This window comes from Bufo gargarizans, chromosome 6 (assembly GCF_014858855.1).
Source record: "Bufo gargarizans isolate SCDJY-AF-19 chromosome 6, ASM1485885v1, whole genome shotgun sequence".
Classification (NCBI taxonomy): domain Eukaryota; kingdom Metazoa; phylum Chordata; class Amphibia; order Anura; family Bufonidae; genus Bufo; species Bufo gargarizans.
Genome location: NC_058085.1, coordinates 43,005,102 through 43,028,376, shown reverse-complemented (window position 1 = coordinate 43,028,376; position 23,275 = coordinate 43,005,102). Strand labels below are relative to the sequence as shown.

At 44.2% G+C, this 23,275-nt stretch overlaps 1 protein-coding gene across 3 annotated transcripts in view; it reads right to left on the bottom strand.

Moving 5' to 3' along the window:
* Positions 1 to 1,677: 1,677 nt before the first annotated feature.
* Positions 1,678 to 23,275, bottom strand: part of PIK3R6 (phosphoinositide-3-kinase regulatory subunit 6) — a 96,149-nt gene continuing 74,551 nt past the window's right edge. For all 3 annotated transcript variants that reach the window (XM_044298778.1, XM_044298777.1, XM_044298779.1), the window contains 13 exons: positions 19,407 to 19,590; positions 19,175 to 19,319; positions 18,808 to 18,891; positions 17,478 to 17,889; positions 15,929 to 16,028; positions 13,937 to 14,056; positions 12,194 to 12,304; positions 10,763 to 10,853; positions 10,124 to 10,194; positions 9,947 to 10,037; positions 9,797 to 9,861; positions 8,979 to 9,091; positions 1,678 to 2,172 (listed from right to left, as the gene is read on the bottom strand). In XM_044298778.1, the coding sequence (XP_044154713.1) occupies positions 2,016 to 2,172; positions 8,979 to 9,091; positions 9,797 to 9,861; positions 9,947 to 10,037; positions 10,124 to 10,194; positions 10,763 to 10,853; positions 12,194 to 12,304; positions 13,937 to 14,056; positions 15,929 to 16,028; positions 17,478 to 17,889; positions 18,808 to 18,891; positions 19,175 to 19,319; positions 19,407 to 19,590 (1,744 nt within the window). In that variant the 3' untranslated portion in view covers positions 1,678 to 2,015. The remainder of the gene's footprint in view (positions 2,173 to 8,978; positions 9,092 to 9,796; positions 9,862 to 9,946; positions 10,038 to 10,123; positions 10,195 to 10,762; positions 10,854 to 12,193; positions 12,305 to 13,936; positions 14,057 to 15,928; positions 16,029 to 17,477; positions 17,890 to 18,807; positions 18,892 to 19,174; positions 19,320 to 19,406; positions 19,591 to 23,275) is intronic.

Here is a 23,275-nt window from a genome sequence, read left to right as displayed (position 1 = left end):
GATGTACCGTCTCATCACTGGGTGGGGGGTGGTTTATTGTATATTGAGATACATCTGAAAGGGTATTTTTCTGCTTCTTAAGTATCCATTACTGTAACATGCCTATCGATTGTGGTTAAAGCAATGTTTGTTGTCTGAACATCGGATTTGTCTGTATATGGATATCCCTTTCTTTAATTTTTTATTTTTTTTCCTTTTTGTATTTTTTAAACTTGTTAAAAAAGTTATAAAAAATTTTTTAACATTTTTTTTATAAAAAATTATCTGATTTAAAAAAATAAACATACATCTAAATGTTGGTTGGACTGGGGGCAAACTGACCTGTGTCTGGCCGGCCATACACAATGAGATTACCCGGTTGTTACTTTTTTCATCCCCCCCCCCCCCCCACACACACACAATTTCCCAGACCTTAGTACAAAAAGTTTTACCTGGGGCCAGTACTTAAAGGGTTTGTCTCACTTCAGCAAATGGCATTTATCATGTAGACAAAGTTAATATGATGGTCCATTCACATGTCCGTATGTGTTTTGCAGATCCACAAACACGGACACCGGCAATCTGCATTCCGCATTTTGCAGATCACACATCGCCGGAACTCTCATAGAAAATACCTTTTTCTTGTCCGCAATTGCAATTGTTCTATTTTTTTTGCGGAAGTGCGGATCCGCAAATACGGATGCGGACAGCACATTCCGGCCCCTTTGAAAATTAATGGGTCCGCACCTGTTCCGCAAAATTGCGGAACGGATGCGGACCCATTTTGCGGACGTGTGACTAGACCCTTAGGCTCCATTAACACGTCCGCAATGTGTTTTGCGGATACACGGAGACACGGATCCGCAAAACACGGAAAGCGGCAATGTGCGTTCCACATTTTGCGGACAGCACATTGCCGACATAATAGAATATGCCTGTTCTTGTCCGCAATTGCGGACAAGAATAGGACATGTTCTATTTTTTTTGGCGGAAACGGAAGCACGGATGCGGAAGTGCGGATCCGCAAATGTGGATGCGGACAGCACATTCCGTCCTCATAGAGAATGAATGGGTCCGCACCCTTTCCGCAAAATTGCGGAAAGGATGCGAACCCATTTTGCGGACGTGTGAATGGAGCCTTAGGCTCTTACTAATGTATTGTGATTGTCCATATTGCTTCCTTTGCTGGCTGGATTAATTTTTCCATCACATTATACACTGCTTGTATCCATGGTTATGACCACCCTGCAGCCCAGCAGCAGTGGTGGTCGTGCTTGCACACTATAGGAAAAAGCACCAATCTATGAGTGCTCCCACGGTCCCAGCCACCAGAAAAGCCAGCACTTTTTCCTATAGTGTGTAATTACGACCACCACTAATGGATTGCAGGGTGGTCGTAACCATGGAAACGAGCAGTGAGTTATGTAATGGAAAAATTAATGAAGCCAGCAAAGGAGGCACTATGTATAATAACAATACATTAGTAAGTGTCTTGTATTAACTTTTCTCTACATGATAAATGCTATTTCGTGCAGTGAGACAATCCCTTTAACCTCCAGAGATATATAATGACGTTACACTGCATAGTAATTTACTGTATATGTAGCAGTAGCCTGTTTGAGACTGAGACACTAGGTGGCGCCATGACATAGTTTTCTGGATGAAAGACCCCGTAGCCCCCACTCATCAGCCCTTGTAACAAGTTTATTCGTGGAAGCAATTTTAATAAATAAATATATTTATCTTTTCCCTTATAAACAGCAGAATTCATCCTGATCATCCCAAGAAGAAAAAAGAACTGAATCTTTTTTTATGTCCAGGCGGTATAAGCAACACACGGGTCTTCACTTCTGCCTCCTTCCCAAGGTGCCAGACTTACAGTAGGTATATGGATTGTTAATGTGAGTTTCTTTCCAGTGTACAGTATAGATTTGCCACAGCTGCAATCTTAAAACCACCGCTCCACGAAGCAGTAGTGTGTCGGTTGCTATATATGCGCAGTGGGGCAGTTCATACAGGGCCAGGAGTCCAAGCAGTCACTGAATGATTCCTGCAAACGTGTTGATGGGAAGCAGGAGCGATTTGGTCATGTATCTGCTCAGACCGCAGTCTTCTTTACCATCCCCATGAGCACGTAATGCCCGCAGTCTCTGTAGGCTGTACCCAGGCTCCTGGCAGGGGGAGACCTCAAAGCTGAAGGAAGGAATTACATGTTAAAAGGCTATTAACTTCATGGATTACACAACAAATTTCTGTTATAATGTGTATAGAATTTATCAGTATTATAGTAGTTATATACTTGTACATAGATGCAGTATTATAGTAGTTATATACTTGTACATAGATGCAGTATTATAGTAGTTATATTCTTGTACATAGGAGGCAGTATTATAGTAGTTATATTCTTGTACATAGGAGGCAGTATTATAGTAGTTATATTCTTGTACATAGGAGCAGTATTATAGTAGGTATATTCTTGTACATAGGAGCAGTTTTATAGTAGTTATATTCTTGTACATAGGAGCAGTATTATAGTAGTTATATTCTTGTACATTGGAGGCAGTATTATAGTAGTTAGATTCTTGTACATAGGAGCAGTATTATAGTAGTTATATTCTTGTACATAGGGGCAGTATTATAGTAGTTATATTCTTAACCATATTTCTTTTTATTGAAAGAAAATCAAGGCCGAGACCCACACATGACCATACAATGGCCAAAAATACAAACTAGTCATCTAGCATACAAGTCAAGTGAGGGCATCACAGGTTATCATTGTCAATGAGCAAATCATACAAACATGACATGTAAGAAGAGATGGGGAGGGAAAAGGAGGAAAAGTCAGGAAAGGGGGGGGGGGAAGGGGAAACAGGAAGTGATACATATCTGCTCTATCAAGCAAAGTGTCTATATACTTTCCATGGGGACCACAGTGTTAAGAAGCGAGAGCGTGAGTTACTCTCCCAGTGCGCCAACTCCTCAAAACGGTAAATCTGGTCAACCTTATCCGTCCACATTTGGAGAGATGGTGGGGAATCCTTTTTCCACAAAAAGGGGATAAGCAGCTTCGCTGCGGTAAGTAGCATTGTCGGGAGGTTATTCTTAGCAGGAGTAAGGGTATCATTAGGACACCACACCAACACAAGTTTAGCATCTAATACAATCTTGGTCTTACAGATAGTGTTAATCAAAGACTCCACCTGCTTCCAAAACGGCTGAATCTTGTGACACAGCCACCAAATGTGAGACAGGGATCCAGTTTCTATGCCACATCTCCAACATGTTTCAGGAATTCCCGGGTTCAATTTATGCAGGAATTCGGGCGTCTTGTACCACCTGCTGAGTAACTTAAAAGAGTTCTCCTGGACTCTAACACAGCGGTTAAACCCATGCGAATGGGCTAGAACAAAGGCTTTCTCTGGTTCGGTAAAGGTCAGAGACAGCTCCTTTTCCCAAGAGGCCATATAACTGAGCTCCGGAGGCAAGCTGGAGAGCATTTCTTTATACATCAGAGAAAGTTGCCTAATGGGGGGCTTAATCGCCAGGACCTTCTTCTCCAGCCAGGAAGAGGAACCAGTCCCCGCAAAGGATCCAGAACACTTAACTGAATCCCTCTTAAAATCTGCCAGGTGAAAAAAGGGAGCAGCTTTGACTTCGGGGCGGTTCAGTATCAAATTCCAATCCAAACTACCATCTGAGAGAAGGACATCTCGCAAAGTGAGATCAGCGAGCTTGGACCAAATCCCAGAGGGGTTTGACACTGAGGGGTGGATATGAGATTGCAAAAATTTGAGTGGCATACAGGAGTTTGGGAAATTGAACAGGTGGGATTGGACCATCTTGGACCACTCTACCAACATCCCCTTCAAAAACGGAGAAGAGGCGCAATGGTTGGCTGAGAAGGGCCGAACTCCCCACAGGGTAAGCCATTCCTGATTGGAGATCAATGCAGATTCAAGGCGTGAGCATAGTGAGCTAGATGGCCGGGACAAGGCTGTTACACATCTGCATAAGTGAACAGCAGTATAATACAATTTTACATCCGGCATCCCAAAGCCTCCAAACCTTCTATCCCTTGTTAGAACATGGTAGGCAATGCGCGGGGATTTGCTATTCCATAGAAAGCGCGTGAACACTCGGCGGACCTCTGTGAAATACGAATTCGGCAACCAAATAGGGAGGGATTGCAGCATATATAGAAATTTGGGGAGAATGAATGTCTTAAGGTAATTTTTCCTTCCAACCCAAGATATAAATGGAAGCTTCAGGTTTTGTAAATGATTACGCACATCTTGCAAAAGAGGAGCAAAGTTGAGAGAGGCTAAATCCTGAACATTAGCCGAGACTCGCGTCCCCAAGAACGTAATGTCTCTGGAGGCCCAGGCAAACGGGGTACGTTGTTTAAGGTCATTGATCACATTTTTGGGGCAGGAAATATTGAGAGTCATGGATTTCCCATAGTTTATTTTAAAATTGGACACGAATCCAAAGTCCTCAAATATATCTAACAATTTGGGCAAGGACTCTGAAGGGTTAGAGGTCAGAACTAAAAGGTCATCCGCAAATGCTGCAGTAACATGGTAGCCAGAGCCAACCCTTAGGCCTATAATATCTGGATCATCTCTAATTTTACACAGTAGGGTCTCCATCACTAAAACAAATAGCGCGGGTGAGAGGGGACATCCCTGCCTCGTCCCATTAGTGATGCGAAATGGTGGGGACAGTGCTCCATTGACCTTGACCATGGCAGAGGGGGCCGAATATAGGGTATGTATAGCAGTAACAAACTGGTCCGGGAAGCCAAACCTCGCCAGGGTCCGCGACATAAAGTGCCAGCTGACCCTGTCGAAGGCCTTCTCCGCATCTGTACTTACCAGAACCAGTGGCTTTGAAGCTCTCTTTGCCCAATTCACCAGATGGAGAAGCCATACCGTGTTCTCCGACCCCTGCCTGCCATGGACAAAGCCTACCTGCTCCTCATGAATCACGTCAGGAAGAACATCCTGAAGCCTAGAGGCCAGAATCTTCGCCCACCACTTCACATCATTGTTAAGCAGGGATATCGGCCTATAATTACTGCAGCAAGTCGGATCCTTATTTTCCTTATGGAGGACAGTAATGTGTGCCAACAGTGAGTGGGGAGCAAGCGAACCACCAGTCATAAGGTAGTTACACAGGTTCTGAAAACGAGGGATTAAAACATCTTGGAATGATTTATAATACACGATGGAAAAACCATCAGGCCCTGGACTCTTGCCTGACGGGATTGACATAAGAACTTTGCGGATTTCTGACTCTGAAATAGGCCTGGTTAGTTGAGAGGCCTTAGATGAGGAGATAGAAGGGAGGTTAAGGGTCTGCAGGAATTTATCAGTGGCTTCCGCTAGGACACCAGGCGTAGCTCCTGTCGGCGGGGGTAGATTATACAGGGCTTCATAGAAGGAACAAAATGCCTTGGCTATGTCTGGGGTGGACTTATGTAACAACCCTTTGGGATCCTTGATAGAGGAAACAAAGGAATCAGAAAACTGTTTCTTGGCAATAGCCGACATCAGTTTGTTTCCCCTATTCCCATGAGCATAGGCCCTGAACCTGGATCTCAACACTAATTTTGCAGAGGTGATGTTTAATAAGTTTTTAAGACGCGTTCTGGCTTCAGGTCAATTCCGTCAGGGTATGAATAGCCTGTGACTCCTTGTGGGAGGATTCCAAACGAGCAATAGTAGCTAACAAAGCGTCTAAGGCCTTTGTCCTTTGCTTTTTTACATAAGCCCCCAAGGCAATAAGTTCTCCCCTAATGACCACTTTATGGGCTTCCCAAAGTATAGCTGGTGAGGGGGGGGAATCTGGGGTGTCATTAATACTAAAGAATTCCGAGATCGAGGCCTTAAGTTTGGTGGCGTGTGTAGGGTCTAAGACCAAAGTGTCGTTAAGGCGCCACACACGTTCCTTCCTTTGCGGACCTGACAGAGAAAAGCTTATAAAAACAGGGGCATGATCAGATAACGTTATATTGCCTATCCGGGCTCCAGAGACACTACGTATATGTGAGTCAGACATGAATAAATAATCCAATCTATGGAAGGACGTCTTAGCATGGGAGTAAAACGTATAATCCCGTCCATTGGGATACATGATCCGCCAGACGTCTAAAACTTTTAGTTTCCTCAGCGAAATTTTTAGCCTCTTTAATAACCTGTAAGACACAGAGGGTCTGCCCACCGAAGTGTCCACCGCTGGTTCCATGGCAACATTAAAGTCGCCCCCTAAAATCAATAACCCCTCAGAGAAGGATGATAGTGCAGCAAGGGTCTGAACGAGCCATGGGATTTGGCCTTTATTAGGTGCATACAAATTGGCGAGCGTTACCGGGGAGTCCCCCAAGACGCCCTTTACAAACAGGAATCTGCCTTCAGGGTCAGCGGATATAGTTTGGGGCTTAAAAGGAAGGCACTTATGTATAGCAATGCTAACCCCCCTACTGGCCGAATCATGTGTGCTATGAAACCAGTGCACAAATTTCTTAGGGGGTAACTTGGGAATTTTGCCTGTCCTAAAATGAGTCTCCTGCAGGAAGGCCACTGACACCTTATCCTTCAGGAGGAGGGAAAGTGTCTGAGCCCACTTGCATGGCTCGTTCAGACCGTGTGCATTAAGTGAGGCTACAGTTATGGAGGACATTTTTGGATACATACAGCTGTATAGGAGCATATGGTACACCAGGTCACATAAAGAAGCACCAAAATAAGAAGAGCAGCGGAAAGGAGGGGAGGGAAAGAGGTCAAGGAACAAAAAATGAGGGGAACAACATGTAACATAGTAAACAGACACATGACCCGCTCGGACAAGTAACCCATCCGAGAGGTGACGAGCGCCTCACTTATCACCAGTCCAAATAGAAATGAACTGGTGAGGGGGCAAGTGAAGCGCTTATGGTCTCTAACATATAGACCAAAAAAGAAAGAAAAAAGTAAAAGAAAACACATCCAGCACCGGGATCATCCGGTCATTACCCTGCACATGAGGGGAAAGAGACCCCTTTTTGGAGGCCTGCCTCATCAGGGAATCATCCATGCAAGACATAACGCTTCATAAAAAACATACATTATAAGCTGAATAGCAGCGAAACATAGGGCCATTAGGGAAAGGCCCGAAACCGTTAAACAAAACATTTTGCATAGAGGTAGAGGTAATCAACCCTTCACATTAACGGAGTGAGATAAAGCATGGCATTAGCAGTTCATGCTCATACAACCAGCCAAAAACCTTGTCACAGGCTCAGGTGAGAGCCCTGTCCGACTTGCCGCGTCCCGATCGGTCCGGTCTGCCTGCAGATGCCGTCTGCCAAGCAGATACTCGCGGTGGTGAAGGCAGGGGGCCATCTTGGTCGGCAGGCAGCCACGAGGGAATTACCACCGGAGGGACATCAAGGGACCTCCAGACCGATTCCAGATCCGCAGGTGACCGCACCGTAAGCAGTTTTCCATTCCTGGACACCGACAGACCGAATGGATACAGCCACCTAAATGGAGTAGACGTCTTGCGAAGGACATCCAGGAGAGGCTTGAACAGGCGCCGCTTCGCCAGGGTAGATGGCGCCAAGTCCTGGAACATCTGCAGCGGTACGTTGTCATACTCCAGCACTTCCATCTCTCTTTGCCTCTTCAGAAGAGCAACGGTGTCCACGTAGCTCAGTAGGCCGCAAATTACATCGCGTGGCGGATCTTGGGGTTTAGGCCTAGGGCGCAATGCCCTATGAATGCGCTCCACTACTATCCCCTCCGCTCTCTCAGGCCCAAGCATCATGGAGAACAGTTCTCGCGCCACTGTCGGTAAGGCCTCCGCCGCTAGCGATTCAGGTAGGCCGCGAATGCGTATGTTGCGCCGGCGACTCCGGTTCTCCTGATCCTCCAATTTCAAGAAGGCATCATTCAATAGTGCTTTGTGAGAGGCAAGCACCTCCGCTGCTTTGCCCTCATAGGTCAATATGGCTTCTTGCGTGCTTTCCAGCGTGACCACTCTCTGGCCGAGATGTTTTATATCGTCCTTGATGTCCGCCAAATCCTGCTTGAGTGGCGTGAGGGCAGATTCAAGAACCCGGCGAAGGGTTCGTTCCGACAGCGGTGGATCCCTAGGCCTCCTCTCCGAAATATCAGAGCCGCTGCCCGCATCCGATAGGTCTCCTACGTCGGAGTCTGGAGCAGTAGCCGCCGCCATATTGGCGCCTTTCTGTGCGGCAGCTCTCGGCGTTTTTCGGAGAAATTTCTCCATCTCTGGCTGTCTGGAACGCTGTGGGGTAGACTCTGAGCTTCCTCTTGTCTTTTCTTTGCCAGGTTTCCCCATAATCAGGCAAAATTCAAGCTTGTATAGGGTAAATGAGCCGGAATGCTGGAGGAGCTCAAGCTCGTGCGGCCATTCAGCAGCGTGGCTCGGCTCCGCCCCCTATAGTAGTTATATTCTTGTACATAGGAGCAGTATTATAGTAGTTATATTCTTGTACATAGGAGCAGTATTATAGTAGTTATATTCTTGTACATAGGAGCAGTTTTATAGTAGTTATATTCTTGTACATAGGGGGCAGTATTATAGTATATAGCTATAATAGCAAACACTGAATCAGCATAAACATGAAACTAATAACAATAATAATGGTGATATGTGGAGAGGAGGGGAGAACATACATAATGTAGGAGAGGATATTTATTGTTGGTGTATATATCTTTTATCATTTTATATTTATGCTATGAGTAAGGGCATGTAAGCTGGAGTACTTTTAATATATGTTCTGAGCAAATAAAGTACCCTGTTTTTATTGAGTGTCCGATCGACCTACGTTTTTCCCCTGTACCTGTGTATGGTTGCTAGCCCTAATCCCGAGCACTGTCTCTGCATGGAGGTGAGCCGATCTACATTATTGTCCAATGTGGGCAGTATATTAGAGTCCTGGTTTATGTAGGATAATGGAGACAGGCCATAGATTTTCTTACAGGGATACCTACCTAGACACATTATTGTATACCCTTCGACTGTCTTTGTCCAATTGTAGACTCAGTGTCCTGAGATCCAGGCTTCTCATTTGGATACTCGATGCCTTAAATCCATTAAGTTGACACTGCAATCAACAACACCATTACTTCATTAGATTTGCTGCATGACATCAAAAGTACTTTAATAGGCAGTGGGAGTGGACCCACTGTACCAACTAATCAATGTGACTTTGGTCTAGTCCTAAGGGCGTTATCCTGGTTTTCACCCTTTAACCCCTATACAGGGATCTGGTCTTATCTGCAGGGGACTGACCATGCCGCTACATCTTGGAATAATCCCAGGTTAGTTGGCAGCAGACACATGGGTGTCAAACACTGGTGCAAAGCAGCAAGGGGTCAGGCAATACTCGTAGTCTGTAAACAGACAGAGGTCACGCCAGGCAGAGTTTGTGAAATTCCGTGGTCAGGGCAGGCTGCAAAGGGTCTGTACAGTAGTCAGGCTAAGGTCAGGGCATGCAGCAGAGTATCAGAGTCAGTTAACAGGCAGAAGTTCAGTACATGGGCAGGCAGACAGAATAGCACACCTTCACTGGTTAAACTAGTAAACTAGGAACCTAAGCTTAGGCAAGGAATGAGAAGTCATCCTTTTATAGCAGAAGCTGATTAGCAATTAGAAGCAGCTCGGCAACGCACAGAGCAAGGGAAGAAAGGCGTGATGGCAAAAAGGGAGTAGTAGTAGTTCAGTGAATAATGGTTCTAATAGAAGTAGCAGAGCAGCGATGGGCACAGGCTGCTGATGTCACAGATATCTGTGCCAGAATTAAACTCACCAATGCAGACCGCCCGGATGATGATTTTCCTGTTTCATCAATGTAGACATTCAGACACACAAAATCTATAAAATAAAGCGTGCATGATGAGATACAGTATGTACATGTTTGCATACGCCCCTTACTGGTCACAGAATAAACTGTTCTCACCATCTGTCTCGTTGCTTGGTATTGTTTTAATAATTGCCCCAGATGTTTTTAGCACCAGGCATCCTTCTTTCTCTCTATTGCTGGCTAAAGCCTGAATCATCAAAATATTTCAATTAATATTTCAGCCATTTACAGACATAATGTAAAGATTATATAAAGGGCCTTATTTTTAAGTACCTTTTGATAATGCACCTGGATCCCTGCACCTCGAGAATCCATCACCGTCTTCTTTCTGGTTATTGTGTTCACTGAACAAAACTAACTTAATTAGCAAAATGCACAGAAAGGTAAGGTGTTATTTTATATATACATTTGGACATACAGTTGAGGCTTTATTCACACTGTCCTGAGTTTGCTAAACACAACCATATTGCATTGAAGGGCTCGCAGTGCCGTTTCAGAGCTGCAGCCCGGTCACTGCCTTTCCCTGCACAGCAGTACACCTGGCCACCCTCCTGCCGTGCAACGAACAACGGTGCAGCTCTAATGAAGTAAACTTTGAAGGGGATGCAATGCTAAACCAGCACTATGTCCTCTTCATTCTCCTGGCTTCTTTAGTTTTCCACGCCACACACAAAAACGCTGCTTTAAGCAATTTTGTGTCCGGCCTGGGAACGCAACAAACCGGAATGGAAATGACAATGAATGGGGACAAAACTTTCCTCTAGTTTTTTAGATCCTCTGCCGGATCTTAAAAAAAATGGACAACACAATGCACATATGAAAGTAGCCTTATATTTTAATGTATCTTATTTTCCAGCTCTATGAAAATTTATATAAAAGGGAATATCACATACATTAGTGCGACCTACTTACACTTTGTAAACGTACAATCTTGCAGGTCGATTTTTAGCTCGCTGAGAAACACATCTTCCACTGGCTCAAGAGATAAATCTCTGAATTGGATCTGAAAGGGAGAAAAGTGTTCATACAAAATATGTGGACCTTATCATTTCTTGCAAATATTCTTTTTTGGGGTTTTCCACTATAGATATTTGTCATATCAAGTCTTTCTGTATCTTCCTGTCACTTCAGTGGGCAGTCTCTTCTCCATCAAGATTGGAGATCGGGAATATAGGACTGGTGCGTTGCCCACTATTCAAACTTTTTATTTCATTAAAAGTCAAAATGTCATAAAACTGGTGTTTTTCTGTACTTTTACGCTTTTTGCAGTGTTTTGTGCTGTAAAAACTCCAGCTCCAGATGGAGGTCTATGAAACGGAGAACACACAAGCTTTTGCTAGTGGGGTTTTTGTTCATCAGGTGGCTTTTTTTGTTTTCTGGCTTATTTTTAAAAATGCAACTTTCTTTTTCCAGGCACCTGCTATATAGGTGGAAAAAGCCATGAAGATAATGCTAGTGGTAATTGGTAAGGCACACTGTGTAAAAAAAAAACAGCAAAAAAACACTATCCTGGTGTTTTTTCAAATCAGTTTTTTGTACCATAGTGTATAAAGCCCTCAAAGGGGTTTTCCGAGATTTTTATGCTGATGACCCATCCTCATGATAGGTCATCAGTATCTCATCAGAGGGGGTCTGACACCTGGGACCTCTGCTGATCATCTGTTTGAGAAAGCACCATGGCCTTCTTTCTGCTTTTCCTATGCCAGTGATGACACATCCACATTCAGCAGTCACATGGTCTAGGAGCAGTTCAGCCCCATAGAAGTGAATGGGGATGAGTGCGATATCAAGCATAGCCACTATACAATGTACAGAGCTGTGCTTGGTGAGCAGGGGGAAAGATGCGGTGCTTACAGGAGAGCAGGTGTCTTCTCAAACAGCTGATCGGTGAGCGTCCCGAGTATCGGACCTCCAACAATCCGATACTGATGACCTATCCTGAGGCAAGTAAAAAAAAAAATCCCAGAAAACCCTTTTAAAACGGAACATTGAAGGGGTTGTTTTGCTATATTGGTGACCTACAGTATCCTGAGGATAAATCATTAGTATCAGATTGGTGGGGGCCGACTCCCGACATCCTCTCTGATCAGCACTTCATCTTCTTCACTGCTTACCTGCTCGCCATTGACATTGCAGTGGCGAGCAGGTGTAATTTCAGCTCCACCATTCCATTCACTTCAGTGGGACAGCCCACTCTTATTCGTGAAATGTGATGGAAGGGACATTCAGAAACTGAAAAGGTATTTAGCTTTCATTATTGTCTGTTATATACTGTAAGTTGTGTTTACTGCAGTACATGACCATTAGCATTGCTCTCAGTATTGTATTAGATATGGAACTTACCTTGACAGAGTAAATCTGAAAGAACACTGGTTGTAATCCAAAGCGTAGATAGTAGGAGGCCACATCCAGGATGAAAGGGTCAGAAGTGGAGTCTCTGGATGGACAGGCTGGCTGTGAAGGACATGTCAATGTATAAATGGATAGACAGCTGTGTGTTACTGTTTCTAAAACGTCAGTCTTGATAAATGTGACCCTATGTTCCTATGGAGCCCTGCCACAGGGGCTCAATAGGAACTAATACCTGAGAGCTTCACTTCATTCCGGAGGAATCCTTGCCAGGGGGAGCCAGAGCACACTCTGAAGTGCGTTTGACCATGGCATCTTAAGGGTTAAAAGTCTGAGACTGGCTTACCGCCGGTCGCAGACATTAGTGTACGGCGCTAGTCGGGAAACGGTTAAGGACCAGTAACATTCCTCCCCCTTCCCTGTGTTCCAGGGATCATAACTTTTTTTTATTATTTCTTCAGTTCATCAGTTTAACTGTATGACACCTTGAACTTTGTCGGACTAGCTGTTTTTTTTGTAACCATTTTGGGGTTTATATAATGTATTAACTTTTTATTTAACTTTTAGGGGAAAGATTAAAAAAAATTGTTTTGTGGGATTTTTACACAGTTCACTGTGTGGTAAAACTATAAATAAATAACTTGATAACGTTATTCTATAGGTCAGTACAATTATGATGTTGCCAGTTGTGTGTGTGTGTGTAAAATTGTATTTATTTTAATTTATTGTTTGTCATATTTTTTTCTCTCTCTCCTATACTGCAGGCTGTCAGTCCCCCCCCCCCTCCTCCAGGTTGGCTGAGATCACAGCAAACTTAAGGGAGGGAGGACTGCTTTAACTCTTCGTATATTAGGCTTAGGGTACTTTCACACTAGCATTAAAGTTTCACAATATCGGGAAAAAAAACTTCAGTTTTGTCCTAATGCATTCTGAATGGAAAGCATTTAGTTCAGTATGCATCAGGATGTCTTCAGTTCAATCACTTTTACGGTATTTGGCCAGAGAAAATACTGCAGCATTCTGCGGTATTTTCTCCGGCCAAAATTCCAGAACACTTGCCGGCATTATTTTTCATTGGAATGTTTTAATGCCGGATCCGGTTTTCTGGTCTGCGCATGCACAGACCCTTAAAAATGTAAAAAAAAAAAAATACCGGATCCATTTTTCCGGATGACATCAGATGGATCCGGTATTTCAATACACTTATCAGACGGATCCAGAAACAAATGGTATTTGTTTGCACATGGATTTCCGGATCCGGCAGGCAGTTCTAGCAACGGAACTGCCTTCCGGATTCATCTAACGCTAGTGTAAAAGTACTCTAAGTAACAGCTAGATATTGGTCTTGTCTTATTTGAAAGCTGACAGTCTAGACTTTAAAACAAGACCAGAATGGCAGCACTATGTCCTGTACATCGGGATTGATGGCCGTTAGAAATTAAGCAGCTGTAACATGCTTTCACTTTCAGCTGCTATCACTCCTAACTGATTTCTAAGAGCTATATATATACACAACAGCTATGTATATACATTTATATACATAAAAACTGTGCCAAAAAGTGTCATGTGAACGAGCCCTATCAGTGTTTTTATTTGAATAGATCCATCATGGTGACAGGTTCTCTTTGATCATAAAAGACTTCCTCCAGCAGTTGTTTTCCCAATCAGTCAACTAAGCAAGTTTGATCTCACCTATTACTACCATCCACTAGTACTGCATTACAAGCCTCTACTCACCATAAGTGCAAGTTTGGTAATTCTGTCGTAGAGGGTGTTAATGTTTTTGTCATACCACGGATCCACCTGGCCCAGATATGTGCTAAGTTCACACATGTCGCTCATGGCGGCCGACTCCTCCTATAGAAGAGAAATCATATTCTTGTAAAGAGCACCAGAAAGACAGCAAAGACCCCAGTACAAGTTTATGTCAGTTTTGGCTGTCGGTCACAGGCGTCTTTTTAGCCATTTATGTGACAAGTAGAGTTGCCTGTGATTAGTTGAAAAACAGCACATAAGTACAGAGGGACTCCTGCAAGCAGAATTTGCATGGGAAGATAATGGGACTTTGGTCTCCTCTATAAAAAATTTTTATAAAACTGTGCGATAACATCTGATATTGTTTATAGGACCAGGACAGTCTCCACAGGGAAGAACAGGAGACTGGTTCTCCTTAACGTGGGTTTCTGTCTGTATTTCCCTTATGCGTGATTCAATCTTCATATTGTAATGCATATAGATCAGGACAGACACGCACAGTGAGCCCTGACCTGGAACCCAGCCCGCTTTACCTACCTACTTGCAGTACAAGCCCTAGGTAGCAAGACTGCAACTAGTCGATGGTCCCTACGCTACTAAGGTGCAGAGACAGACAGACACCAAAAGACAAAACAACACAAAGGGTAAGGCTACTTTCACACTTGCGTTCGGGGCTCCGCTTGTGAGTTCCGTTTGAAGGCTCTCACAAGCGGCCCCGAACGCATCCGTACAGCCCTAATGCATTCTGAGTGGATGCGGATCCGCTCAGAATGCATCAGTCTGGCACCGTTTGTCCTCCGCTCAGCAGGCGGACACCTGAACGTTGCTTGCAGCGTTCGGATGTCCGCTTGGCCGTGCGGAGGCAAACTGATCCGTCCAGACTTACAATGTAAGTCAATGGGGACGGATCCGTTTGAAGTTGACACAATATGGCTCAATTTTCAAACGGATCCGTCCCCCATTGACTTTCAATGTAAAGTCAAAACGGATCCGTTTGCACTATCATGACCCAAAAAAATGTTTGTTTGTTTTTTTGTTCATAGTAATGCGGTAATGCGAACGGGTCCGTTCTGAATGGATCTAAGCGTTTGCATTATAGGTGCGGATCCGTCTGTGCAGACAACAGACGGATCCGCTCCGAACGCAAGTGTGAAAATAGCCTTAGTCGTACAAAAATTTGTCAGAATTAGGTGGACAACGCAGTACAAAAGCGAGAGACAGAGAATAGTAAAAAGACAAGCCGAGATCAAATACCAGATTTGATACACAGTACAAATCACGTGAGAGAAAGTGGTCAAAAGACAAGCCGAGGTAAGAAATACTAACAAATCCTAATGAACCCAAGAACTAGGAACCTGGCTAGTGAGCCTGTACAGGACTATCACTGGTGTATGGCAAGGGAGGGGTTTAGATAGAGCACCGAGTCCCAGGATCAGAACCTGATAGGTCATGTCTTGGCGCTCCATTAGCCAGAACACAGCACACAGGAATAGAGCAGCTGAGCAATCAGCCCACTGCTAATCTCCTCTAGCACACGGCCCCCGTGGGGAGAAAGAGCATTGCATCCTGTTGCTAAGGATGCGGTCGTGTCACCAGGGGGTGCGGCTTCGCAGGGTGTCTCTCCCGGCGCAGTCGCATCGAAGCTGGAGCCCGGACAAGTAAGTTTTTTTGCACTTGTAGTGCCAGTAAAAATAAGAGTTTTGATCAGTTTTGTAGTAATTAATGCAAGTGTATTGTACATTTTTGCCAGACCAGCAGCACATTTCACATCCAAAATTAAAAAAAGCAAAAAATTACATTAAATCTCTCTCATGTTTATTGTGCCAATGAAAGGTCGTATTAATTGTGAATAGAATTGTGCCTTCATGATGAATGAACCTGTCAGTCAATGGCCCTGCAAAAGTCAGGTCTGATGACATACAAACGACACATGCAGCTATTAGCATGATAGATTCATTGATATATAACCTTTACCATGTGAGCTGAGGTATCGCTTCTTTCTCCTTGGATAGGGATGCAATAAAATTGAAGATTGGCCTTCAGGGTCCGATGTGGCCTCCTGGCTTCTCTCTTCCTGAAGGAAAATATTACTGTTCACTTAGAGTCACTCTTAGTGGGAACGTTAATTACATTACCTGTATGCACTAATATCCCAATAGATTGTCTGGACCGCTGCAGCGTGATGTGACCTCGGGAATCATGACTCATCTTAGGCGCCCGTCCAATTACAGCTATTACATCTGTCCCCTCATGTACCCCATAGCGTCCGTCAGTGGGTGGACACCTCTTAGCACTATGACATCATCCCTTTGCATATAATATCCGTGGTCTGGAAGGTTTCTAGCACTCCAGAACTTAGTGTTAGGGCTCATGCCCACGAACATATATTTTTTTCTGTGTCTGTTCCGTTTTTTTTGCGGCCCGTATGCAGAACCATTTACTTCAGTAGGGCCACAAAAAAATGGAAATGACTCCGTGTCCACATGTCCGCAAAAAAATAGAACATAGAATAGAATTTGCACAAGCACCATACGTGTGGTTGCCATACACAGATCCAGACCCATTCATCTCGAATGGGTCCGTCATCTGTCCTCACAGCAAAAACATAGAACCTGTTCTATTTATTTGTGGTGCGGAGGCACATAGAAGAACCCCACATAATCACTCTATAGTGCTTCCGTGGGGTTCCATGCCTCCATTCCAGATTGCGAACCCATTCAAGTCAATGGGTCCGCATCCGTGATGTAATGCACAGACAGCCATTGCCTATATATTGCGGCCCTGCTGTTTGTGGGCCACAATATGGGCACGGCCAGGCAACGACCGTGTGCATGAGCCCTTATTGTCCTTGATTCATTGAAATGAATGGGTCCGCATCCTATCCACAAAAAACTGTAATGTAGGTGCTTAAAGGGGTTGTGCAGGTATAATGTTCTTTTATTTAGACTTGCACCAGCAGGAAAAACGAAGTTTAATTCATATGCAAATGAGCACTCGCAAGTGCCCAGGGGCGGCATTCAGTGTGTAGGTGCCCAGGCTGCTCTGGCTTCTTTTCACTTTACTCCTCCCCAGTCTCTTGCCCGCCCTCCAAGTCTCTTGCCTCATCGATTGGCAAAGGAAGAGACTGGGGAGGAGTAAAGTGAAAAGAAGGCAGAGCAGCCTGGGCACCTACACATTGAATGCCGCCCCTGGGCACTTGCGAGTGCTCATTTGCATATGAATTAAACTTCGTTTTTCCTGCTGGTGCAAGTCTAAAGAAAAGAACAAAGGTACAGTTACAATCCTGTATAGGTGTGCTACAGAGCCATGTAAGCACTGTATATGGCCATATGGAGGTGACAGACTCCCTTTAAGTGATCATGAAGAGTCATGGGCCATTTAGTGGTGGCATTCTGCCACTAGTTGATACTTTTTATAAGACATCAAAGAGATTTGACCTGATGACAAATTGCCTTTTAAGGACCTCAGCTGGTAAAGTTAGACTGTCGTACATTTATCCATGGTTTCACTGAGACTTCAGTACCTGAAGGAGTAATATGCTTTAGCCAATCTCCCCAGGGCTCTGTCATCTCCTAGGACCACCACTCGAGCAGTGGGCAGCTTATCCGGTCCAGTTGGGACCTCTGTACTCTGTCCTGAGAGCCTCTGTAGTGTCGCTGTCCGGCTTCCCTTGGGTGTCTTGGTGAGGTTTTGAAGAAGAACAGCAGAGTCCACGTCTGCACCTTTCTTCTTAATGCATGGTTTCCTATATAACTTGCTTGATTCTTTCTCTTCTGTCCCAGGTAAGTCTCTCTCTATCCCACTGTCATTAGACCACACAGAGATGCGGTGCTGCTCGTTGCCCTCTGGGTCCAAGGAGAGTTCTGGCTCCTTGACATATTCTGTCTCTGCATCTGTGGTCAGGGTCTCCCTCATGAACAGCATCAGCTCTTTCCCTGGTGTAAAGAAAACCTTATTATCATTCTGCTGATACATTTAAAGTTACTCCATGTGGCCTTCGTATTTCTGTACATAACCATTAGTAAAGACAAAGGGTTTACACTCCGAAAGGGGTTGTGGGCTGTAATTATATTGATAACCTATCCACAGGATAAGGTCATTAATATCACATTAAAGGCTCATGCACACGGCCGTTGCCCAGCCGTTCTGTGCATTTGGGGTCCCCAATTTGCGTTCTCCAATCCACAGACACCAATGGGTCTGTGATGCATCCACATCGCAAAAAAAAAACATGTTATATTTTTTTGCGCTGCAGAGGCACAGAGCTAAACCCCACGGAAGCACTCTGTAGTGCTTCCATGGGGTTCCGTGCCTCCGTTCCGCACAGGACCTTCCAAATTGCGGACCCAGTCAAGTAAATGGGTCTGAATCCGTGATGCGGTGCAAAAACAGCCGGGACCCATAAATTGCCGACTGGCTGTTTGAGGGCCTCAACACGGGCCCAGCCGGCACATGTTAGTGTGCATGAGCCCTAACAGAGGTCCAACTCCCACTGATCAGCTGTTTGAAGGGATTGCAGCATTTGTGAGAGTGCTGCATCCTCTTCCAACATTTACCTGCACGCCGTCTAAATTATAGCAGCAATGCAGTACAATTACAACATCCCAACCCCTGTCAGGAGTCAGACCCCCGCCGATCTGATATTGGAGACCTATCCTAAATATTATCACAGCGCACAACCCCTTTAATCTATACACTGATGGAATCAGATCCTCCACAGTTAAGGGAGGGCATAGCGTGCATAGTTGTCGGACCCTATAGGTGCAGAGGAGTGACCCTTTTTTTCCCAGTTCTGAATGTTAGAGTATTCGTTAAAATGCACACTGTAAATGAAAAAGAAATAACTCCATTACATAGTTGATCGTCGTCAGTCCAGAGATGAACGCTGAATTTTGGGCTGGGCAGCGGGATTCTCTGAAGTTTTGACATTCCTGATTCTATAAGAGAATGCAGAAGAACAGTGAAGATGCAGAAATGTTGCCTACGGCAGTCAGTCATATCATGGCTTTAATTGTGTAAGAAAATAATAGCTGGAATGTATGCTGTACCAGTTACTGTGGTCAGCATTAAAACCTAGGCAGATAAGATGGGGGCAGTATGACTTTCTAAGAAGGCTAATAAGTTTATATAAGAACCGTTATAGAGCCCCTAAATGGCCGTATGGTTAAGTCAGTCCCGTGAGGGAACACAGTTGAATGTCCATCTATATCTAACTGGTACCTTCTTCAGATGAAATGACTTTCTTATAGATCTCCTGCAGCCGTTCATTGTGTCTCTGCCTGGTGCCGGCGTTTTCCTGCTCGCCGCGCTCCATCACCAATAGAACCTCTTGAAACCAAATTTCCACCTCTTCAGCAGATTTATCCTGGAGAAAAGTAGCAGCACGAATGCATGAGACTTTTATTATTATTATTAGAAGGACCGCCCGTACTATCACCACCATCCCTCTTACCTTCAGCACCTGTTGCAGCAATTCTATGTTGCAGTCTTTGCCAAGTGAGGCCTGAATACAGTTGGTAATGACATACATCATACAGGACACAGGCGAGTGAGACATCTGACTGGCTTGAGTCTCGCGGAGAAGTGTATTACATACAGCCTCCGAAACCAGCGCCGGATCCAAAAACAGTAGCACCCTGCGAGGAATATTTTCTTTAGTATGACACTCCTCATGATTTATCCTCCTTTTCAGATACCCAGGAACGTTAGTAGGAACTCCTATTACGATAGTGGACTGAACCAAATATATTGTGTTTTTTGTAATTTTCCTGATGACCTTTTTAATAATGATCATTTCCATTACTGATCTGTCAGCAGATCTGTCATTGTGCATTTTATCTTTGGTTCTTTTGGGTATTCCACAATGGATATGTAGCCAGGAGATTACAAGAGATCATGGAAACTTCTGCTAGTCTCACAAGAAGGTTGCTGACCATTTCAAGTAACTTGTTGGAGGGGAAGGTTATAAATGAGATGGCTAGTGGCTAAGGGTTACCCCTCATATTATGTGCATCTTAACCACTTCAGCCCCCCTAGCTTAAACACCCTTAATAACCAGACCACTTTTTACACTTCTGCACTACACTACTTTCACCGTTTATTGCTCAGTCATGCAACTTACCACCCAAATGAATTTTACCTCCTTTTCTTCTCACTAATAGAGCTTTCATTTGGTGGTATTTCATTGCTGCTGAAATTTTTACTTTTTTTGTTATTAATCGAAATTATTGCAAAAAAATGAAATTTTTCACTTTCAGTTGTAATTTTTTTTACAAAACGACATCTATATATAAATTTTTCTCTAAATTTATTGTTCTACATGTCTTTGATAAAAAAAAAAAATGTTTGGGTAAAAGTTATAGCGTTTACAAACTATGGTACAAGTAAACCCTGCTTTCTGAAGCAGCTCTGACTTTCTGAGCACCTGTCATGTTTCCTGAGGTTCTACAATGCCCAGACAGTAGAAACCCCCCACAAATGACCCCATTTCGGAAAGTAGACACCCTAAGGTATTCGCTGATGGGCATAGTGAGTTCATAGAACTTTTTATTTTTTGTCACAAGTTAGCAGAAAATGATGATTTTTTTTTTTTCCTTACAAAGTCTCATATTCCACTAACTTGTGACAAAAAATAAAAACTTCCATGAACTCACTATGCCCATCACGAAATACCTTGGGGTGTCTTCTTTCCAAAATGGGGTCACTTGTGGGGTAGTTATACTGCCCTGGCTTTTTAGGGGCCCTAATGCGTGCAAAGTAGTTTGAAATCAAAATGTGTAAAAAATGCCCTGTGAAATCCTAAAGGTGCTCTTTGGAATGTGGGCCCCTTTGCCCACCTTGGCTGCAAAAAAGTGTCACACATCTAGTATCGCCGTACTCGGGAGAAGTTGGGCAATGTGTTTTGGGGTGTCTTTTTACATATACCCATGCTGGGTGAGAGAAATATCTCGGTCAAATGCCAACTTTGTATAAAAAAATGGGAAAAGTTGTCTTTTGCCGAGATATTTATCTCACCCAGCATGGGTATATGTAAAATGACACCCCAAAACACATTGCCCAACTTCTCCTGAGTACGGCAATACCACATGTGTGACACTTTTTTGCAGCTTAGGTGGGCAAAGGGGCACACATTCCAAAGAGCACATTTAGGATTTCACAGGGCTTTTTTTACACATTTTGATTTCAAACTACTTCTCACGCATTTGGGCCCCTAAAAAGCCAGGGCAGTATAACTAGCCCACAAGTGACCCCATTTTAGAAAGAAGACACCCCAAGGTATTCTGTGAGGGGCATGGCGAGTTCCTAGAATTTTTTGTCAAAAGTTAGTGGAATATGAGACTTTGTAAGAAAAAAATAAAATAAAAAAATCATCATTTTCCGCTAACTTGTGACAAAAAATAAAAAAATCTAGGAACTCGCCATACCCCTCACGGAATACCTTGGGGTGTCTTCTTTCCAAAATGGGGTCACTTGTGGCGTAGTTATACTGCCCTGGCATTCTAGGGGCCCTAATGCGTGAGAAGTAGTTTGAAATCAAAATGTGTAAAAAAAAAAAGCCCTGTGAAATCCTAAAGGTGCTCTTTGGAATGTGGGCCCCTTTGCCCACCTTGGCTGCAAAAAAGTGTCACACATCTAGTATCGCCGTACTCGGGAGAAGTTGGGGAATGTGTTTAGGGGTGTCATTTTACATATACCCATGCTGGGTGAGATAAATATCTCGGCAAAAGACAACTTTTCCCATTTTTTTATACAAAGTTGGCATTTGACCAAGATATTTATCTCACCCAGCATGGGTATATGTAAAATGACACCCCAAAACACATTGCCCAACTTCTCCTGAGTACGGCGATACCAGATGTGTGACCCTTTTTTGCAGCCTACATGCGCAAAGGGGCCCAAATTCCTTTTAGGAGGGCATTTTTAGACATTTGGATTCCAGACTTCTTCTCACGCTTTAGGGCCCCTCTAAAATGCAGTATAAATACCCCACATGTGACCCCATTTTGGAAAGAAGACACCCCAAGGTATTCAATGAGGGGCATGGCAAGTTCATAGAAGATTTTTTTTTGGGGCACAAGTTAGCAGAAATTGATTTTTTTTTGTTTTTTCGCACAAAGTCTCCTTTTCTGCTAACTTGGGACAAAAAGTTAAATCTTTCATGGACTCAATATGCCCCTCAGCGAATACCTTGGGGTATCTTCTTTCCGAAATGGGGTCACATGTGGGGTATTTATACTGCCCTGGCATTTTAGGGGCCCTAAAGCGTGAGAAGAAGTCTGGAATATAAATGTCTAAAAAATTTTACGCATTTGGATTCCGTGAGGGGTATGGTGAGTTCATGTGAGATTTTATTTTTTGACACAAGTTAGTGGAATATGAGACTTTGTAATAAAAAAAAAAAAAATTCCGCTAACTTGGGCCAAAAAAATGTCTGAATGGAGCCTTACAGGGGGGTGATCAATGACAGGGGTGTGATCAGGAAGTCTATATGGGGTGATCACCCCCCTGTCATTGATCACCCCCCGTAAGGCTCCATTCAGACGTCCGTATATGTTTTGCGGATCCGATACATGGATGGGTGGATCCGTAAAACACATACGGACGTCTGAATGGAGCCCTACAGGGGGGTGATCAATGACAAGGGGGGTGATCAGGTAGTGTATATGGGGTGATCACCCCCCTGTCATTGATCAACCCCCTGTAAGGCTCCATTCAGACGTCCGTATGTGTTTTGCGGATCCGATCCATGGATGCGTGGATCTGTAAAACACATACGGACGTCTGAATGGAGCCTTACAGGGGGGTGATCATCCCATATAGACTCCCTGATCACCCCCCTGTAAGGCTCCATTCAGACGTCCGTATGTGTTTTGTGGATCCGATCCATGGATGCGTGGATCCGTAAAACACATACCGATATCTGAATGGAGCCTTACAGGGGGGTGATCAATGACAGGGGGGTGATCAGGGAGTGTATATGGGGTGATCACCCCTCTGTCATTGATCACCCCCCTGTAAGGCTCCATTCAGACGTCCGTATGTGTTTTGTGGATCCGATCCGTGGATCCGTAAAACACATACGGACATCTGAGTGGAGCCTAACAGGGGGGTGATCAATGACAGGGGGGTGATCAATGACAGGGGGGTGTAGTGTGGTGCTTGGTGCTACTTTACTGAGGTGCCTGTGTCCTCTGGTGGTCGATCCAAGCAAAAGGGACCACCAGAGGACCCCAGGTAGCAGGTATATTAGACGCTGTTATCAAAACAGCGTCTAATATACCTGTTAGGGGTTAAAAAAAATCGCATCTACAGTCTGCCAGC